This window comes from Durio zibethinus, chromosome 15, assembly GCF_047325235.1.
Source record: "Durio zibethinus cultivar Kanyao isolate XHJ-2024 chromosome 15, ASM4732523v1, whole genome shotgun sequence".
In the NCBI taxonomy this organism is placed as follows: Eukaryota; Viridiplantae; Streptophyta; class Magnoliopsida; order Malvales; family Malvaceae; genus Durio; species Durio zibethinus.
The window spans coordinates 20,274,791-20,294,247 of NC_143176.1; the positions used below are offsets into that span (position 1 = coordinate 20,274,791).

A 19,457-nucleotide genomic window follows, 5' to 3' on the forward strand; every position below is an offset into this window, starting at 1 on the left:
GCGTTGGAACATTTTCGGGGCGGCAAAGAATCTATGCTTTTTCATTTTTTTGTCGCATTCATTAATGGTTCAGGTGGGCAAACAATTTGATTAAAAACCGATTAAATCAAATTAATTTAATTAATTAATCGATCATCGAAATCATTTTTAAAAATAACTTTCAATGATTTTTAATTTTTTATTAATTCGATTTACAAAAAAATAATTGAATATTTAACCGAATTATTTGCCCCCTCTGTCCATATATTTTCTTTTGCAATTGCATTTTCACCATATTTTAACAGTTAACCCCCTTTATTTTTTCCTTGTGAACCTTTTTATTCACGATGAACGTATCAGTTTTGATGAATTTGTTGCCATGAATAAAGCTGGCACTGATTGGAGAAAGGCATCGAGGCAGCATTCAAGAGCCTGAGCCTTTACTTAATTAAAGATGGTTCTTTGCAGCTCCATGGTGTTGTTACTGGCCAAGCCGTTGTAGTTTAAGCTATGGGATCGACGACTTGGTTATGCTTTAAGCTTGCTAGATTTTTCTCACTCTTTGCTGTCGATAAATGATTCTAAACTAAAAACTAACAAATGAGCTATTAGAGGCAGATAGAATATTCTCTGATAATAATTTTTGCAATGCCATCTTTCGTTAGTTTTTTGATACATGAAGTGTGCATTAATCTGTTAAGAGTTGTACCTTAAGATTTATGAACTGTGCCTAAGAGTACAACTTAAATTAAAGCAGAAGTAGTCAATCAAGCTTGGCATGAAAAATTACATCATCTACTGTTAGAAGTTTAACACTTCATAACATCCATATGATATGTCTTAAAACCTAGTCAGCAACATAATACAAAAAGAAAAAATTTGACCCAACTTACTATCAACCTGCATTTCTACTAGCTATAATGCACAATATGTTCTGCAAGTAAGTGAATGAGAGAGGTCAAAGTTAATCAAGAACTTTAACGATTAAACACAGAGAGTAAAAGGGAAAGAAAAATATAAATACCCCTGAACTAAAATGATTGAACAGTTGCTTATGTGAAGTAGCAGACAATTTTATGAAATTGCAAATAGCAGTTTTAAAAACACTGAAAACAAATAATAGATACCAAATTCCATGCATTTACAGAACACAAATATGACCGGCAGCGATGTAACGGCAACTCATTCTTCCAAGATAAATATCTAGGTGAGGTACAGCAACAGCTACGAAATATACAGATCTTTCTAGAATCTTGAGCAGTATAAACACTGTTTCCAAAAATGCCTCGAAACCTTGAACTAGAAACAAAGGAGCCCCCTTGGGACAAACTTGCGCATATAATCTTGAAGATAAATGCATACCTCAGCAGAAATTTAAACCGGTAAGACTGCCACTCAGGATCTGCATGAAGGTAGAGTGATGCCTCCACAGCAAGCAGCAATTATTATGTACAGTAACAGTAAAATCAAGCAGGTCAACAGGGCCCTGTGCACATAGACATATAAGTTTCCCTAGTGGCATTGAACATGCACCTAAGATGTGAGCCATTTACTACTTTAATATCAAATTAAAATGGTTCATGTAATTAATTTGAGATGTTAGGATGATTTCTATTCACATGCATGGAAGATAAGAACGCAAGCTAACAGTACAATTTGACAAGTTTTTCAAGTCGGTAGTCTAAGAAAATGGACAAAATCAGTGACAACTCCACTGACATTATTCAAAACAAAAAAAATTCATGGATAATCAAAGATCAACGTGATGTTTTCCTCAATTTGTCCCATTATCCTTTTATTAGTGGACCTTCTACATAGAACACATACTAGAAGTATAGGAAGCTTGAACACATTGATCAAACCAAATTGAGAACAAATTGTACAATCTGAGGGGCAAAATAAATCCCCTAGGAATAAATAACTCTGGAAAGCATATTTGCATCTAGACATTCCTCTCTCTCTCTCTCTCTCTCTGTTGTGTTCATTATTCTGCAACTCTAAGACAATTAGGTTTTGCCTTTTGCTGTGTTGTATTTCCTTCTTTCTCTCACAATGGTTCCCTTCCTTGACACGGGAAGCCATCATTCATATTTTTGCTCCAAGATTATAGATGATGGAGGACTCATAAATTGGCTATTTGTCTATATTTCCATAAAATATAATAAGTGATAAAAAGACTTTGGATGTACTCACAAGAGTTTGGCATTTTTCATCCAAAGTGCTTGACGAAGGCGTTTAGACTGTTTCTTGAAATGAAATGCACCATCTTGCATTGTCGCTGTTTTGTCAACAAGAAGCTCAATCCTGTCGCCTCTCTCTAGTATTTTCTCAATGTTTTCCACCATAATTGTACGTATCTGAAATATTAAATAAAAATCACAGATTCAGGGTACATTGATCATTTGATATGCTGCCATTCAATTAATAACAATGATGTCAATACAGACAATAACAATCACAAACATTTTTGGAATAGATGCTAAGCAATCCACAGCATTTTCTCTTAGAAAATAGCCAACACTAGTGATCACACTAGTATATTGTTTGTAAAGTTGAAAAACCTCCACATTCCATCAGGGCTACAGATTCGAATATTCAGGACATTACACATAGATAACTATTGCCTAGGAAGTACACAGTCAAAAATAGGAACATAATTGAATTAGCATGATGAGCAAGTCACTTTGCAACAATAAAGCACCAATCAGCACATCATGATAGGCCCCAGATAAAAAAAAAAAAAAATGAAACTCCGACAGATATACAGTAAATGAAGTTCCAGCAAATGCCAGATACTTGCCTCACCCACTTCACCTCTAACACGATTGAGAGTATCTGCACTAGGATTACTGGAGAAAAACTCCATTTGTTGATGCAACACCCGTGAGAACTCATCATTCATTGCATATGCTGGTGCATAATGAGCCACTCTGCCATAGTTTTTCATGAACCTCATGTGAATATCCTCCAAGTACGAAAATGGAATTCTCCCTGCATTGAACCACAATAATGAATAGCGACTGATAAAGATAATCATCTCTTTCTTCTACATTTTAGAATGAGGGAAAACAACCTATCCAGTAAGGAGACAAAGCTGTATAGAAATGACTATCCACATTTAACCATGAGCCGAAAAAAAAAAAAAAACACAATATCCATGATAAATTAGGCACCGAAAGTTAAGTAATCCAGTGCTATAAAACCGCTCACAAGCATGAGGTAAAAAACAATTGGACCATGATATAGAAAATATAAATAAAACAGAATAACATACTACATTATCTCTCCATTCCATATAAAAGGACTAAGAAAATTGCCCAAACAACAGCAAACAAAGGAGGGGGACAATTTAAAAAGGAACATAGATTGGTTAAAGTTATCGTTAAGAGAATATTCCAACGTTAGTTTCAAATGGAAACTATCGACTATGTTAATTTTATTGAATGCGAAACCTAAGACGTTGGAAACAAATACAAGAGAATAGATGAATAAGTTTAGTAATTTTTAACAGTGAAAAAAACCAGTGTGAGACTAATATCTTCAAAAGTTAAAACTTTAAGGTCACTAGAATTGGTTTTTTTTTTCCTAAATTCATGTGACAATTATGATCCCTTACCTACTAATCAAGCAACAAAAATCAACACTCTCATGCCGATGAATTGCTACCAAATAAATCCTTGAGTTTTCCTAAATCCCATAAATTATTCTAAAACCAATGCTAAATTCAATGAAAATTAGCTTGGCAATTCTAAAATAAAGCAAGATATATGTACTAGAAAAGAAAATAAAATGAAGCGTACATTTCAAGTAACAGACTTTAAATCCCTAAACCCTAAAAGAAAGATTCATCTTTTTGACTACTTCAACTATCAACCTAAAGATTTAAACTCAAAACAAAGCTCGAAAAATGTAGAATTTCAGAAATAATGAAGAAAGAAATGTAAAATGAATTAAAAGAAACGTACTTCCAAAGGTATCGTTAGCCATACAGAGAAAACTAAGGCCATCGGATCTAAGTATATGAAAGATATAACGATCTTGCGAGAAGCAGAGTCTTGAATCAGCCGCTTCCGGAAGTTTCTCGAGGATCCGTCGTGCCACCGCCCCGGTGTTCCCTGTCACGGCGCTAAACTCAGCCAGAACCACCGTGCCTCTAGCCACCACTGCATAAAGAATCGCCATCGAGAATTTTTTTTTAATTTTATTTTTCCTTTTTTATTGGCTCCGAAGCTAATTGGATGGCGGAGGCGGCATCCAAGAGGGACTTGGCGATGTGTTGGGATGGGAGATTTTGAGGGGTTTGTCTTGAACTTTGCTCGGAAGTAGATCGAAACAGGGAATTTCGCCAACCGGAATTTTGGGGTTCGTTTGATGTTTGTATTGGCGTGAAGTCGACAGTTCTAACATTTTATTGTATTTTTTTCGATTTTTGATTTAGGTTTTTTTTCATTTTTAGTTTTTATAGACCTAATCACAAAGTTGGATCCGGTTTTAAACAAAAAATTTTAAAGTTTAAGGCTCACCTAAACGAGCCGAATCACATATTATAATTTATTTATTTATATATATATTTTAAAAAATAATTATATATTTTATTAAATTTAATATTTATTTTTAATTTTTACATATATAATTTTATTTTTAATTTTTATATATAAATTAAATATAATCTTATTAAATTTAATTAATTAATTTTTTTTTTATTATATAAATTTAATTTAATGAATATATTTTATATTTATTTTTTAACTTAAATTGAGCTTTAAAAATTTTTTATATTCAAAATTTCAAATCGAATTAAATTTAAATAAATATATAAATTATTAATATCAAATATAAATTTAATTTAAATTCGATTCAATTAATAAATATTTTTAATTTAATATTTGATTCTATACTAAAAAAATAAACAATATTTTGAAAGAATTAAAAATTATTTAGTTATTATCTACTATGAAACAATTAAGTTACAACTTGATACATGATATATCTCAAAAAAAAATTAACGTTGATATTACATTTTTATATTTTTATTTTCAAATAAGTATGATATTTTTTTATAAACTTTTTTTAATTCAGAAAATAAAAACTATAATAAAGACAAATGAATCCATTATTGAACTTTTAATATTCATCGCAACAAAAGAAACCTCGCTAAAAATTTATATATTTCTCATAAATAAAATTTTTTTTCCTTGTTCAATTTTGAATCTTAAAATGATCCTTTTCCTTAGTATTTTCTTTCTTTACAAAATTTATTCTCTTTGGCCCAAATTTTTATGGATAATGTGGATATAATGGATAATTAGTTACTAAAAAAAAAATCACTTTCCACCCAAGTGGAACAATATTTACAACTTCACATAGACAAAAAAATATTACAATTAAGAGGAATTTAGGTAGTGCTATATTTTAAATACTACTTACATACAAATATATTTTTTTGTTACAAAAAAAGATTAATACTCTTACAAGTAGGGACGGCAATCAAATCCGTCCCCGACGGGTTTTGAATCGACCCGATCCTATGAGATTAGATTTTTTTTTTTTTGAATTTCGGGTTTAGGGTTGGATCAGATCGAGTATAGTTAGGAAACAGTTAGGGTCGGGTCGGGTTCGGGTATGCCTAAAACCCGACTCAACCCGATATTTATATAAAAAATTATTTTTTAATTAATTATTTAATTATATATAATTATATTTTTAAAATATTTAAAAAATAATATTTTATATTTTAAAAAATAATATTTTATTAATTTCGGATCAAATCGAATCGAGATACAATTTATGTAATGTCGGATCGAATCGAGTTCAAATATTAAAAAAATCAAATAGAATCGAATTCAGATTTAATAAACCATAAAATCGGATCGAGTTCGGAACGAGCAAAACCTGCTCCGAACTCGAACCGATGCCATTCCTACTTACAAGGAGGAAGGGGGATGATGGGATTAAATTCACGCTTATATGATTTAAATTCGTCGCTTAACTATTAGGTTAAGATAAAAAAATCACATACAAATATTTAACTCCTTATATATGTATTTATCTTTAGTTACAAAGTTACAACAAGGGGAATTGAAACCCATGATTATTCCCAAATGAACTTCCCTGATCACCCTTTGTTCCAACTAGGGGTGTAAATGATACATTAGTACTCGCAAGCTACTCGGGTTCGATTCGAAAAAAACTCGAATTCGGTTCGATTATTGTCGAGTCGAGCTCGAGCTCGAGTAGCTCGACTTATCGATCGAGCCGAATTCGAGTATTCTTATATCTGACTCGAGTAGCTCGCGAGCCTAATCGAGCTTTTATATTTAAATATATTTTTATTTTTTTTAATTAAAAAAATATTTCGAATCCGAGTTCGAGTTCGAGTTCGAGCATGAATAATCGAACTCTTGTCGAGTATACAAATCGAGCTTATTTTTACATATTAATCGAGCTTAATCGAGCGAGCTCGAGTAGCTCGAATTCGATCACGAATCGAGCTCGAGCTTGAAAAATAAAACTCGATCGAGCTCGAGCCGAGTATCGAACCCCGAGTTGTGAGTCGAGCTCGAGCTCGAGCTTCTCACTACTCGGCTCGGCTCGGCTCGTTTACAGCCCTAGTTCCAACCCCATTTTGATCCGTGCAATTATCACAATCCGCCATTGTAGTATCATGAATACTAGACCTTCTCTTATCCTTTTTGTTAATCGAGTTCAACCGAAGAAAATACTTTTGGGCATGGCTTGCTACTTGAGTAGGCGTTCTTGAAACGACAGCGTTTCTTGATATGCTCCTCCAATCTCCTTTCCCATATTTTTTTAGTCCAATCAAAAAAAGTCTACACACCAAAAAAAAAAAAAAATTACCATCTTCATGTTAATAAAATAAAATATAAAAAAATTTATTTTTATTAAAATTTTAAAATATATTAGTTTTATATGGCGTCTTCGTCTGTATTTATCTTTCTAGTGTAAATAATAAACAAAATTAAAACGTTGGGTGGGCTAAATTCTAACCTGTGTTCTTCTGCAGTCCAAGGAACACCTTTCCTTCTCTCGTTTTCTCTTTCCCTCTCCTTTCCTTTTGGTCCAGACCAAACCTGACAGTCACCCGATTCGTTAACCCAACTCATCGATTCAAGCTCACCCTCGTAACTCGGTAACTCGACTCGCCCTGCCTCAATCTCCATAACATCATGCTCCAAATCCTCGTAATGTTTCCTAACCTCCATTGCCGACTTCCCAGGAACTTGGGCAGCTATTTTTTCCCACCGGTCGGGCGATTCCTCGTCGGTGAACATAACCAACGCTCGCTCGAACAGCTTGTCTTGGTGCCAAGACCAGGACGACCCAAAATCGTTGTTGGTTCGGATCATAACTAAAGCCGTCCAAAGTTTTAGTTTAGTTTAGTTTGGTTTGAGAAATTTGAGGTTGTTGGATTAGGGTGTTTTATAAGACCGGATCTTTTTCAGTTTTGGATTACATTCACTTTCGGCTACCTCTGACTTAAAAGACTTCGACGAGATCATATTAAACACGTTTTGCCACTTTTTTTATTTCGCTTATTGCCAAGTGTCGGGTGGAATTACTTTTTTAATCAAAGGTTCTTTTTCGTTCCTCTCTAAAATAATTGCTTCAACTGCTTTCATTTCAGCGTTTGAGTTTGTGATTGTTAGAAAGAAGGCAATGGCAGAAAAGTTATAAAGTATTTATTGTTCTAATTTAGTAATGAGACTCTTCCTTATCTCTAGAGATTATGTTAAATTATTGTGAAAGGAAGAGACTCTAGATTCAATCTTATCGGATTAAGGAACAAGGCAAAATGAGACAAATGAATGATTCTTGTTGTTGAATCATCCTCTTTTCACTTATCCTTTTATACTAATAAAAAATTGGAAACTATATATATATATATATTAAATTTTGAAATTTTATTTGATTGATTTATATAATTATTAGTAATATTTTAAAAAATTAGATATCAAATCATAATATGTGTAATTTTTTAAATTTTAAATTATGATTTCTTTACATCCAAAAAAATTATCCTAAAGATATTATGATAATTTAGGTATTTCATGTATAAAGATAAAGTTACTTTTATGAATACTCTCATTATTTTTTTTTATGAGATATCCATTTAATCATTAGAATATGTATAGATTTAGACTTTGTTTGTTTCGGTAAAAATAATTTTTGAAAAATATTTATATTTTTTAAATTTAAATAAAATTTTTGTTATTTGGATGAATTAATAGAAAATGTTTTCTATTGTTTAGTTGTTTTTTGAAAATTTTATTTTTTTCAAATAATATTAATATAATTATTAAAATATATTTATTATTAAAATATATTAAATTTATTTATTATTAAAATTATTATATATTTAAAAATAATTATAATTTAATAATAATACTTAATATTAAAATATTATGCTAATATAAAAATACTTAAAATAAAACTATTTATTATTTTTATATTATTTATTAATATATTATAATATTATTTATAAATAATATTTATTAATATATTTTTTATTAATATAATATTATTTATAAGTAAAATTATACTTAAAAATATCAATAAATAATTTCACTCATAAATAGTTCTTTTTTAAAAAATATTTTTTTAAATCTTTAAGATAATTTTTAAAAAATAATTTTATTTTTCGTTGATCAATTATTTTTTTATCAAATAAATACTTATTTCAAAAATTATTTTACAAAAATTATTTTTCACGAAATAAATAAAATTTTAATGAAGCCTTAATCATTTGAACGCATTCAAAATCATCAACTTCGCCCCCAAGCCTCTCTATCTTGCAAGTCTTTTTATTGAACATCAAGTAAATAACTACAACATTGGTACCTCAACATAAAATATTATTATTATTATTTTAAACAATAAAACTATTATAATTCAATGAAAAATGCATGTATTTTATTATTTGAAGAAAAACTGTATTGTATTATATCTTTTTATTTTTTTTTTTTCATATATTATCCATTTTCATTCATATAATCTTTGGCCCCTTTGTTTTTTATTCAATTCCCCGTGTTCCTAAGCCATAGTTGTTAATAAAATCCTCTTATATTTTTTTAAATATGATAATCTAAAATATAATATGATGATATAATACGAATATGATATAATTATAAATTATAAAAATAATATAATTTAAAATTTTAGTAGTAATTATTTTTAAATTTTATAAAATAAAAAAATATTTTATATTTTTATATTAATATAAATTATAATATATAATTTTTATATAAAATATAATATAAATATAAAATTTTAATATTTTATATGATATAAATATTTAAATCATCAAATATATAATTTTCGAATTCCTAACACTTAATAATCACTCAAAACTCAAAAGCTCGACTAGCAGTTCGGATAAGTTATAATTTTGTGACCGTACGTCAAAGCCAGCAGTCTCTATTGTCTGCGCCCTTCACTTTATATTTAATTAATCAGTTGTTACATTAAAATATATAAAATCTCAACCAGGTTTCATTTTAATCATTACAAAATTGTTTTTTAATCATCCAAGATAAACGATTCATTTGATATTAAATTGTTGAAAGCAACACAAATCATATTTTAATTAAATAATAATAATAATTTTTTTTTATGAATTGTATTGTTTGAACACTAAAATTTAAATGTTTAATCTAATAATAAATATATGCATCCTTGCTAGAAAATGTTAAATTGAATTCCTCTATTGAAATATACCATTATCTTATCTAAATATTTTAGATTGGAAAGGAAAATGATAGACGTGATAAACAAGATTTTTGTATAGAAAAAAAAGTTTTAAATGAATTATTTGGATAAAATTTAAGAATTGTTTTACTTTAAATAATTAAATAAAAATTAAAATAAAAAATCAAATTGATAAATTAAAATGTGTTGTTACATAGATCAAGAATACAAAATTCTAACAATTTTAATATATTTTGATATATTTTTGGATAAATATTTTTAATAAAAATTCTTATCAACATTTAAAAAAAAATTTTTACATATATTTTTTTAATTTTTTATTATACTTAATCGATTTATTATTTTGGTATTTTTAATTTATTATTAAAGTTTTTTAGAAAATCCTCTTCAACAAGTAACTTCATAAATTTTACTAAAAAAATTCATTTAAGTTTTGACCTTCGTATAAAAAAACGTTTTGATTTCATCTTTAGTCGAAAGTATACTAGGGTATTAGGTTTGTAGTTTTTTTTTTTTGTAATATAAAAAAATTTTAAGTATTAAAATTTAAATATCAAATTTATTATTTATTATATTTTTAAAAGTAATTGTTTGAATAAATTAAATTAAAATTAAAATTTTTATTTATAATTTTGATAAATTAATCTCAATAACAAATAAATAATGTTTAAAGAGAAAAAAAAATAATTCAATACAAATCATAAGGATTAGATTAAGCTTTTTTTTTTTAATTATTCAATAATTTTTGGGTTGAGTAGTTATTTATTTTATCGACGAGTCTAAAAATAGAATTAAGTGTATCGTTTATTTTTATATATTGATTTTTAAATTCGTGAACTTGAGACATGGCAAAGCACGCAGAAATCAGGCAGCCAGGTACCTAAAACAATGTAGAAAACCATAAAATGTTACTTTGCTGTCTGATTAAGCGGACTCTTTCTCTCTCTTCCTCCCCATTGCTTTTAGATTGTGCTTTGGAAAGGTTGCAAGAAAAATGGACAAACACAAGACCAAGGTAAGCTCTTTACTCGTTTTGTCTACCAAATTGCCATTACCAGCACAGCTTGGATTTCCTTTTTAATGGTTATATTTTGGGTTTGTTTAGACTGAAATAAATCTGGGTTTTTTTTTTTTTTAATTTTTATTTACAAGTGTTAAATGAGATGCTTTAGATCGATCTCATTTAGTTTCTATACTAGATGACTTTTAAATGTTCGTGTTTCATACTTTTGTGTGTTGTAGTTGTCCATGTAAAATTGTTTGAGTACCAAGCAGATTTAAGACAAAAAGAAAGGTTGGGACTCGGAAGTTGGAACCAATGAATCTAAGAAGATGAATTACTTTTGTTTGTGAAGTTAGTTCCTTTAGCAATTGCGGGAAGGTGTTCTTTGCCTGATGATCGTGTTGCTTGTTCCTCTCAATGGAAACAAAATGTGAACGCAGATGGGCAGCTGATGAATTCTTGGGTTTAATGTTGCATATTGGAATATTTAGTTGTTTTTGGTTGAAATTTGACTTATTGTTAAAATACTTGATTATTACTACGGAAACCCGTCTCTCCGATGTTTTAAAAAGGTAAAAGAAAAAAAAGTCTACAGGTTGTTGTCTTATCATCATGGAATGTTTCAATGTCAGGAATTTGTTCATCAGTCAAACAGAGTTGGCTTTGGTGAAATGTGATTCTGACTTTTGATCAATTCAGTGATGAAAAAGGTTTTGTATTAGGTTATATTTCCTGTCTTTTTTATGGTATCTTCTTAATCTATTTCAAACCATTCAGAATGGTTCGCATAGTATTCGGTCTTTTAAGGAGTTAAGGATCTGCGGTGGCTAAGAAGGACCTTTGAATAAGTTGTATTTAATATCATAAAGGCCAAATCTACTTAGGTGATGCCTTCTGTTGATTTGGACTTAAGGTATTTCCTTCTAATTGACTAAAAAGAAGTTATTTGGTGCATCTTTTTTTTTGGAGAATCTTATGGAGCATAAGAGATAAGAGACAACAGCTGATCACTTGCCTTAAAGTTTCTGTCAGCAAAGGTTGTTGGGAGTATAGACCAAATTACGTGAGCTTCTCGTGCACAAGAAAGAATGAAAATTTCAGATTTTTCAATGTTTAATATATTTCCAATTTAATTCACTTTCTCATTTTCTTTGACTTACAGGAGTTTTATCTGTTCTTGTGTATACTTTTTTTTTTGGTACAAAGGAGGTCGTAGCTTGGGAATAGGGCAAGGGATTGCAAGTGCTGGGATTTGAACCCTAGAGCTACTGGATGTCACCTCTTAAGGGTGACTGCATGAACCAATTGAGATAAGCTCTCATGTATACTTTTACAAAGTAGGAGAAGTAGTGGAATATGCTTTTACATAGTTTAAGAAGTACTGGAATGTAGGTGACCCCTCATTTTCTTTTGAAATGAACTCATTTTGCTGGTAGTATTGAGGACAAAGTCAAACTTATTATTTCTTTTCTCTCCCTGAGAAAAGTAGAAGCAGGGAGCGATGAGCATGAAGGTGTTAGTAATGGACTGCAAAAATATTAGAGTCCATGTTAACCTCATTCTGACAAAAGGAACATGCAACTACAGAAACTTATAGCCAGATTATATCGCCTTTTTTAGATAGACCATGTTGGGGGTGAAAAATCTTCAAAAATGAGCTTATGCAGGAAGTAGAGGTACCCCTCCATATGGTTTCAATGTTATGTCTAGAATGTTTCTAGAACTTTTAAAAGCTTGCCTGATGGTTTAGGTTTAGGTGGGTTGAGATGCGGAGCTGATGACATCAACATATAGATATATAGATATAAACAATTGTACACTATGCTGATTATGCAAATTGTGACATTTGCCTCTGTTATACATGTTGTTGGCCAGAATCTGCCAATGAGGAACAGTTTCTTAAGCTATGAGTTTTATATAAGTCAAAGTGCATGAAGTTCAAGTGTCTGTTGCTGGATTTTAAGTGAGATGCCTAGACATAGTTATGTGGTTCAGTATACACTTGTCGATTTTCAGGTAAGAAACCATGTGGTTGAGTCTAGTATTTATCATTTTCTCTATTGCTTGATCATTGGTTAGCAGCAAGAGAAAAACATTCGAACCCATTAATAGATAGAAACCAATCTAGAGCAGTGCATGAAGAGATGGTGTTCGGGTGGGTAGTTTTGGTTGCTAAACGTCTCATTTTGTGGGCAAAAAACAAAGAAGATTTGATCCTACTATAAATTGAGGTGCCATTTTGAAATTATGGGCTGTGGTTCCATTTATTATTATATTTTTCTATGTTGCTTCAATCATTCATTTTCCTTAAAGTACCTATGTCCGATACATATCTAACTGGCATGGGTATGGAGGTTTGACCCTTCAAATATATGGAAAAACTTAGTAAAAATTGCATGTACCTGTGTTGGATACATACCCGCATTTGACACACACCCCCAAGTCTGAGTAACTATGTTATTTTTCTTAACGTGGAAAGGGTTATTATCATTGTCAAGGAGGAATACATATAAAATTATTAAACTGAGAGGAAAATAGGGGTGACTTAGGAGTTCCCGTCAACTTGTTTGACCTAGAATAATAAGCACTAAAATAGTGAAATCTTAAAAGGATATGATTTTGTGTTTTGTTTTTTATTTACACATGTCTATGCCATCCATGTTTTTTGGTTCTAGACTTTAATTCTTTTGATGGATACTTGATTGATACAGAAAATACTAAAAGATCCAGTATTAGAAAGTTGTATGGTTGGCTTTGATTATTTCTCTTTGTTTTGGATAAGTGACTTTGATTATTTCATATTGATTAAGTTGATGCAAAATATAACAAATGAAGGAAAGAGAAAGTTGAGATACAAATCATGCAATGCAATGTGAAGGCTCCCACAGCCAGTTGACCTCAATGATGATCACAAATTTATGGGCAACTTGTCTGAGATGCAAAATATCCAGTAACCATACTTCAAAATTTCCTTGTCAAGCTGCACAAATTAGATTTCCTACACAGATCTCCTTTTTTATTTTCTCATTTGCTAATTTTTGTTTCCCTCTTTACTGTCAAAGAGAAAAGAGTGGTCTTTTAGTTAAGGGCCAGGTCACATGTTGTGCCCTTACCACTAGTTTATTATTTGGAAATCTGGTTCTTGTCATGTTCTATTGACTCATTGCATATAATGGCTGAAATTTTGATAATCAGTAGGATATATCCCTTCTCCAAACAAAATAAAAAGAGGTGACCTCAGAAAATGAACATGCTAATTAAGATTAGGGATTCGATCAAGAGGAGTAAACTCATGAGATCATATCTACTTATGGTTATTTTGCCCTATATTTCAGTATGCTAATTTCAAGAAATATTAAGTCCATGTTGGTTGAAAAGTCACCAAGAGCTCAGATATGACCAAGAGTGCAAATGCAAACCAATTAAATATTCATTGAGATATGATTTTAAGGTAGAAAATGTTTTTGGAAAGACCAAAAGATAGTAATTATAAGAATTTCTGTGAGGAAAGGAATTCCATGATAGGATACACTAACTTTAACTATTTGATAACAAAATGAATAAGGAGCTTTTTTTATAGAGAGATTGATGTTAGATTATAGGACAGATAAAATATGCTTTGACTAGGGATAAGGTTTTGTATCTAGCATTTTCATAGGGTGCTTTTTCTTTTTATTAGCTATTGTTTGCGTGGTTGCTTTATATGCTTACTGCTGATATGAAAGTTACAGTCATAATTACTGATGAAACAAAAGCACTTCTATGAGGTTCATAACTCATTGATTGATATGTTAATGTTTGTTTATGTAAGATAAGGCATAAAGCATATGTTTCAAAGAAACCTGTTGGAAAGAAAATACGCACACCTGGGTGGTGACAGGCAGAGATAATTCCTTCAAAACTTCCTAATAGTTACTTGTTGCATCTTGTTGGGCTGTGTTGATTAAGCATACCCACTATTTAGCTCAAAATATGGCTGAGCCTATGAGCTTTGCATGCAATAAGGATACTACAACGGTTGTTTTTGTTATCCATTCTTCTAATGTCATTGTGTTGACAACACATCGATCTTTGCAGGTAAGTAAACCGTCAAAATGAAGCTTTTGCATGTTTAGGGGAAGAATGAAATTGTCTTCTGGATTTTAGACGATGTTAACAAACCAGGAAAACTTCTTGCTACTCTGATAACTTCTTCGATTGTCCCATGAAGAGCAGAGGTTAAAAGATTTGAAGAAAATGTCAGGCAGAATTCATTTTCAAACATGTTGAATTCAATACAATGAATCATGGTCTTTCCGTCCTATGTACATTCACAAAGTGAAATTCTTTGTTTACTTTTCTTTTTTTTTTTTTTCTTCTTAAATCTAATCATTTCTGTTAATGACTTTCACATTTTTTTTAGTTTTCTTGGGTACATTAAATGGCGAGGGAACACTATTGAGTTAAGTGTGGATTGACTAAAGCATTGACTATTATTGCTTGTTGGATTAGTAACCATGGAAGTTTCGAGAATAATAATTTGTTTAAAACTTTTGTGAAGCTAATTTTGAAATTCCTGGATTGTCCTCTTGAAACAGCTTTGGTGATGAGCTGTCATCAATTCCACGGTGTAAAGTCTGACAAGGGAACTTGCGAAGAATTTTCAAGGTTAAGACCTCCTGACCTAGGATGATCCAAAATTCTTTCTGACTCTGTAATATCCTTTGAAAGATTTGAGTTGTTGATCTGAGGTTATTGATAATCTTAAATTCTTAATCGGTAGAAAAAAATCAACCATAAAACTTGAGTTGGGATGGTCTATCTTTTTATTTTATGGCTTCCTTGTGCTATTGTATTGATAAAAAAATAATGACTACCAGCAGAGCCTTTTCAATAAATTGATAAACTAGAACTATGTTGTAGAAGTTGGCTTCTGCTTATGAGATGGAGCGTGGATCATATTTTGTTGGGCAGGGTACTTCTGGTCTAGTCAGGCCTCTAGCTCAATTTTATCATCAATCTTGCTGCATATTGTACAGGAGTTTGATAGCCAGCATATAGCATCTGGTCTAGTTTTGATTCTTTAATCATGAATCTTGCTGCCTATTGTACAGTAGTTTGATAGCCAAAATATAGCATCTGGTCTAGCTTTGATTCTGTTGAAGCTAGTTTTCTCTTGTAATTCTGTTTTCTGTTAACTTCAGACTTAAAGCCTGGAATCCATGGTGATGGTATTCCATTTACAAAAGATAGCTGGAAATCTTTTTGTTATTTTTACATTGAATTTAGCTTACAAGATGGTATCAGAGGTCTGCACGAATATTTGATTATGACTAGTCCAATTCCCTGGTGGCGTACAGCCGTGCAGGATTGTGACTCAACATTAGTCGACAAAACTTTGGTTTAGATTTTTAGCGAGTCAATAAGCAGATAGAATGACTAAATTTTTTCTTGTTGACCTGATAACTACAATTTTCATTTTTGTCCTTTACTATTGTTAATTCTTTTTTAATGAATTGACTGTTGCTGTAGTAGTTTTTCTTCAGACTTTATCATATTCTAATGCTATGTTTATCGCTTTGTTTCAGTTATTTTGTTTGCTTGACTCTAGGTTATTCGATCCAGTGTTGAGTTTTACAATGAAAGCTCAGAAGAGGAATAATGGTGAGCACGTTTTCAAACTGAATAGAACCAAATAGCAGTGACACATATCTCTACAAAAACAGTAGGGTTTTTCACAAGCTTCAATTTCTCAAAAGAATTAATGCTATTTTACATTAAATGATCTCTTTAGATCTTGCTCATTTGCTATTATCTTCCCTTAACCTACAAGTGGGAAGAAAATCTGATACTAAAGTTTGGTTTTGCTTATGCTTTGTGGTACAATTCTATCATGCCTCATAAAGGGCTGGTTTCCTACCATTATTGTTTAATTCAGTCTAGTTCATTTATTCCCATTCTAGGTGAGCTTCTTCCAGATCATTAACCATCATCCAAATATCATCTTCATCGGCCACTGGGGGATCAGAGTGATCTCCTCCAGAATGTGAAGTACCTGAGGAGCTTGTTATCTCCATCATTGTGGCTCCCTCAAAAGATGTTGCAGCCCTGTTGTCATGAAGTTGTATCCCTCGTGATACAGGTTCTAGTGGGCGTCTATCAAATGCTCGGAAGCTGCCTGATACCACGTAGACTCGACACAAGCTGAATTCATGTCTCAGCTGCATTAAGAAATTGTAAACAAGTAAATGATGGTTAGAAATGGAAGAAGTTCATATCTAACTTCTAAGCCCGAAGAGCTATCCAACTATATATATGTGCACCTTAGGAGTAGTAGCAACAGCAGATGGGTTGGCTACTGCTTCTATGGCTCTATATTCATTCATCTTCCATTTGGTTTTCCTCCCTGAAGGAGCTTTTCCCTTATAAAAGACCATGGTTTTCTTCATTCCAATCACTCGGTCATCTGATGAGTAGACATAGCTGGGAGACCCTGTTGCTTTCCAGTATCCGGAAGCCGTAGTTCGGGTAGGTCTCCCTCCACGAGTTTCCCTCTCTTGTCTTGGTGTAAAGTAAAACCATTGCTCGGTGTCTCTTTTACAAAGCTCCCCAGCAAGCTCTGCAACATATCCAAAAGAAGAAAAAAAAAATTCAAAAGAGATTACTCACCGTAGCATTCTTTTCAAAACATTTTAAACAAATATATCATTCATGTTGTAATAAGCAGGGGAGAAAATTGTACGTGGAAGTTCCCATGGCTCTACATCGTAAATGTTGAGGACTGGTATAACAAGGTGCACATCTTGTCTCTTTCCTTCTAACTGGTTGCGTAGGTAGAATGAAACTAACTCTTCTTCTGTGGGAAAGAACCGAAAACCCGTCGCGACCTCCATTTACGGCAGCTATATATATGATGTTCCTGTCGTCTTTGAGGTTTTTGTTGTACTTTTTGTCCTTTATTCTTTTGATTCGAATGTAAATGCAGGAGATATAAATAGCCATGTACATGCAGGGAAAGGAACAAAAGAAGGGAGAGGTTTTACCGCGTGAAGTTGGAAAATTTGTGTTAGTTTCAGGATCGGTGGAAACTTCCACGCGGTTATGTCATGAAGATATTTGTACTATAATATTGCTTCACTTGTCTCAACCTAGACTTCAACCAACGAAATCTGACGTTGAAACAGTCAGCTTCACTTTTTCTTTCTTTATTATTATTATTATTATTATTATTATTTTGGTTTCCCTGTATATCTGCTGCGTGGAATCTTACCTACGCCCTTACTGCTGATCAATCTCCTCTGCCATCTGAATTATCATGCATCTTAATCAATGATTGATAGGATGACGTGGTCAACGTGTTACAAATTGCTGTGATAATCGGTTTTTCTTTGTGCCGTGGTAACTTGGTGGGAATTTGGCCTCTCTTTTGTCTATTGTTCAAATCAGTCCTCATCCAACTTTGTTCTGATGGCTAGAAATTATGAAATTTGTGTGCTACGCAATCTATGTGTTCATTTAATGCAAAAAGGATAAATTCCATTGGAGCCTCAAACTTCATTAAATAAATTTAATTCAGTCCTTCGACTTTGGTATTGAGCCCGCGAACTCTCTTATTTAATCTGACCTACTCTGATTAACAATGATGATAAGCATTATCTTCGTATTTTTTCAACATTTAAATTATTTTTGTATGCATAAATTCTCGGATATAACAATTGATCGACATAAATAAATTTATCACACATACCAAAATTATATTATGTGAACTTAAATAAAAGAAGAATGTCCTATAAATTGAGACGTAAACACAATTTGTATTGGTATTTTCAATAGAATATCTCCAAAAATTAAAAATAAAAAAAAATTCTTAAACAATTTTATATTGATAAAATTATTAAATTTATTGGTAATTTTTATATTTATTAAAAATGGGCATCCCAAAAAAAAAAAAAAATTATGAACCCTCATTGATCAAGATACAATGTTGATATTTGCAAGATAAAGTTAACACTGGATTGACATTAATCGAATTAATTTGACAGATGTTTAAGTATTCAAATTGAGCTGAATAAAAGATGCGCTGTATCGTAGATTAAGAAGAAGTCGTAGTGGTTGATATCTCTCACCAACTCGTGCTGTGTTGGTGGAGTCCACAGGCCAAAGCTGTCCCTTTCAATTTGGGCGAAAAGCCAATATCTCTGGTATAGCAAGCTTATTATTAGTTTTTTAAAACGAAGGGAAGACTTTTCTTGAAGGTCAGCATTGTGGCTAAATACATTTTAATGGGGTTTTTTTTTTTTAATATTTATTGAGTATTGAACTACATATGAGGGTGGATAATCTTATCTTATATTAGAAATTTTTAGTATTTTTTTCGGATTTAAACTTAAAATCTTGAATTTATTAATTTTAATTTCTAATTATGGAAATATTCTTAAAGATATTATATATTATAATTTAATCTAATATTATCAATATCCGTTCATAAGCTAATTTTGAACAAGATTTTTTGAGTTTTTATAATGCTCGAAATATTAAGATATTAGTAAAAAATAATTTATTTTAATTTTAATTTAAAAATATATTAAAAACATTAAACTATTAATCTTTCAAAATTTTTTAATATTTTAATTTTAAAAAAATTTTTAAACTTCTTAAATTTGACAGATTAAGCTAAACTTTAAGTAAAGCCTTTATAAGATAAATTGATTCTAACTCGATCCATTTAATCCAACTTTTACTTTTAATTTCGATCCGATTTTAAAATGTA

At 30.9% G+C, this 19,457-nt stretch overlaps 3 protein-coding genes and 1 long non-coding RNA gene across 9 annotated transcripts; 1 reads left to right on the top strand and 3 right to left on the bottom strand.

Annotated features, from left to right (window-relative positions):
- Nucleotides 1-1,031: 1,031 nt before the first annotated feature.
- Nucleotides 1,032-4,410, bottom strand: LOC111301262 (vesicle-associated membrane protein 714). 2 transcript variants are annotated; one of them, XM_022896808.2, is made up of 4 exons: nucleotides 3,945-4,410; nucleotides 2,780-2,970; nucleotides 2,173-2,336; nucleotides 1,032-1,465 (listed from the first exon to the last, which is right to left on the bottom strand). In XM_022896808.2, exons 1-4 carry the CDS (start codon nucleotides 4,159-4,161, stop codon nucleotides 1,375-1,377), a joined length of 663 nt encoding a protein of 220 aa, XP_022752543.1. In that variant the 5' UTR covers nucleotides 4,162-4,410; the 3' UTR covers nucleotides 1,032-1,374. The 2 variants fall into 2 exon arrangements, with proteins under 2 accessions (XP_022752543.1, XP_089600866.1); XM_089744740.1 differs by having other exon boundaries at nucleotides 1,032-1,381; nucleotides 3,945-4,361.
- A 1,580-nt stretch (nucleotides 4,411-5,990) lies between these two features.
- On the bottom strand, nucleotides 5,991-7,460 carry LOC111302077 (transcription factor SRM1-like). Its single transcript, XM_022898018.2, has 3 exons — nucleotides 6,988-7,460; nucleotides 6,591-6,809; nucleotides 5,991-6,103 (listed from the first exon to the last, which is right to left on the bottom strand). The coding sequence occupies exons 1-3, from the start codon at nucleotides 7,344-7,346 to the stop codon at nucleotides 6,043-6,045; spliced, it is 639 nt and encodes a 212-aa protein (XP_022753753.2). The 5' UTR covers nucleotides 7,347-7,460; the 3' UTR covers nucleotides 5,991-6,042.
- A 2,987-nt stretch (nucleotides 7,461-10,447) lies between these two features.
- LOC111301264 (uncharacterized) lies at nucleotides 10,448-17,921 on the top strand. 5 transcript variants are annotated; one of them, XR_002691499.2, is made up of 6 exons: nucleotides 10,449-10,720; nucleotides 14,786-15,025; nucleotides 15,111-15,355; nucleotides 16,276-16,351; nucleotides 16,651-17,481; nucleotides 17,673-17,921. It is a non-coding gene; the product is annotated as an uncharacterized LOC111301264 (long non-coding RNA). The 5 variants fall into 5 exon arrangements; XR_016328282.1 differs by having other exon boundaries at nucleotides 14,786-15,012; XR_016328281.1 differs by having other exon boundaries at nucleotides 10,450-10,720; nucleotides 14,786-15,149; nucleotides 15,286-15,355.
- LOC111301263 (NAC domain-containing protein 90-like) lies at nucleotides 16,374-17,674 on the bottom strand. The gene is made up of 3 exons (XM_022896809.2): nucleotides 17,430-17,674; nucleotides 17,011-17,306; nucleotides 16,374-16,908 (listed from the first exon to the last, which is right to left on the bottom strand). Exons 1-3 carry the CDS (start codon nucleotides 17,578-17,580, stop codon nucleotides 16,636-16,638), a joined length of 720 nt encoding a protein of 239 aa, XP_022752544.1. The 5' UTR covers nucleotides 17,581-17,674; the 3' UTR covers nucleotides 16,374-16,635.
- Nucleotides 17,922-19,457: the final 1,536 nt, after the last annotated feature.

Bases quoted from the DNA above. Each gene is read 5' to 3' on its own strand.
- LOC111301263 (XM_022896809.2), bottom strand. From the start codon at position 17,580: ATGGAGGTCGCGACGGGTTTTCGGTTCTTTCCCACAGAAGAAGAGTTA. The intron at 17,307-17,429 runs GTACAATTTTCT...GATATGTTGCAG, and splicing joins AGAGCCATGGGAACTTCCAC to AGCTTGCTGGGGAGCTTTGT. The intron at 16,909-17,010 runs GTGCACATATAT...TTCTTAATGCAG, and splicing joins CTGTTGCTACTACTCCTAAG to CTGAGACATGAATTCAGCTT.
- LOC111301262 (XM_022896808.2), bottom strand. From the start codon at position 4,161: ATGGCGATTCTTTATGCAGTGGTGGCTAGAGGCACGGTGGTTCTGGCT. The intron at 2,971-3,944 runs GTACGTTTCTTT...GGTTCAATGCAG, and splicing joins GGCTAACGATACCTTTGGAA to GGAGAATTCCATTTTCGTAC. The intron at 1,466-2,172 runs GTGAGTACATCC...CTATGTGCACAG, and splicing joins ATGAAAAATGCCAAACTCTT to GGCCCTGTTGACCTGCTTGA.
- LOC111302077 (XM_022898018.2), bottom strand. From the start codon at position 7,346: ATGATCCGAACCAACAACGATTTTGGGTCGTCCTGGTCTTGGCACCAA. The intron at 6,810-6,987 runs GTTAGAATTTAG...TTTGGTGTGTAG, and splicing joins TGGACTGCAGAAGAACACAG to ACTTTTTTTGATTGGACTAA. The intron at 6,104-6,590 runs TAGGGCTGTAAA...CCTAGTTGGAAC, and splicing joins GATCAAAATGGGGTTGGAAC to AAAGGGTGATCAGGGAAGTT.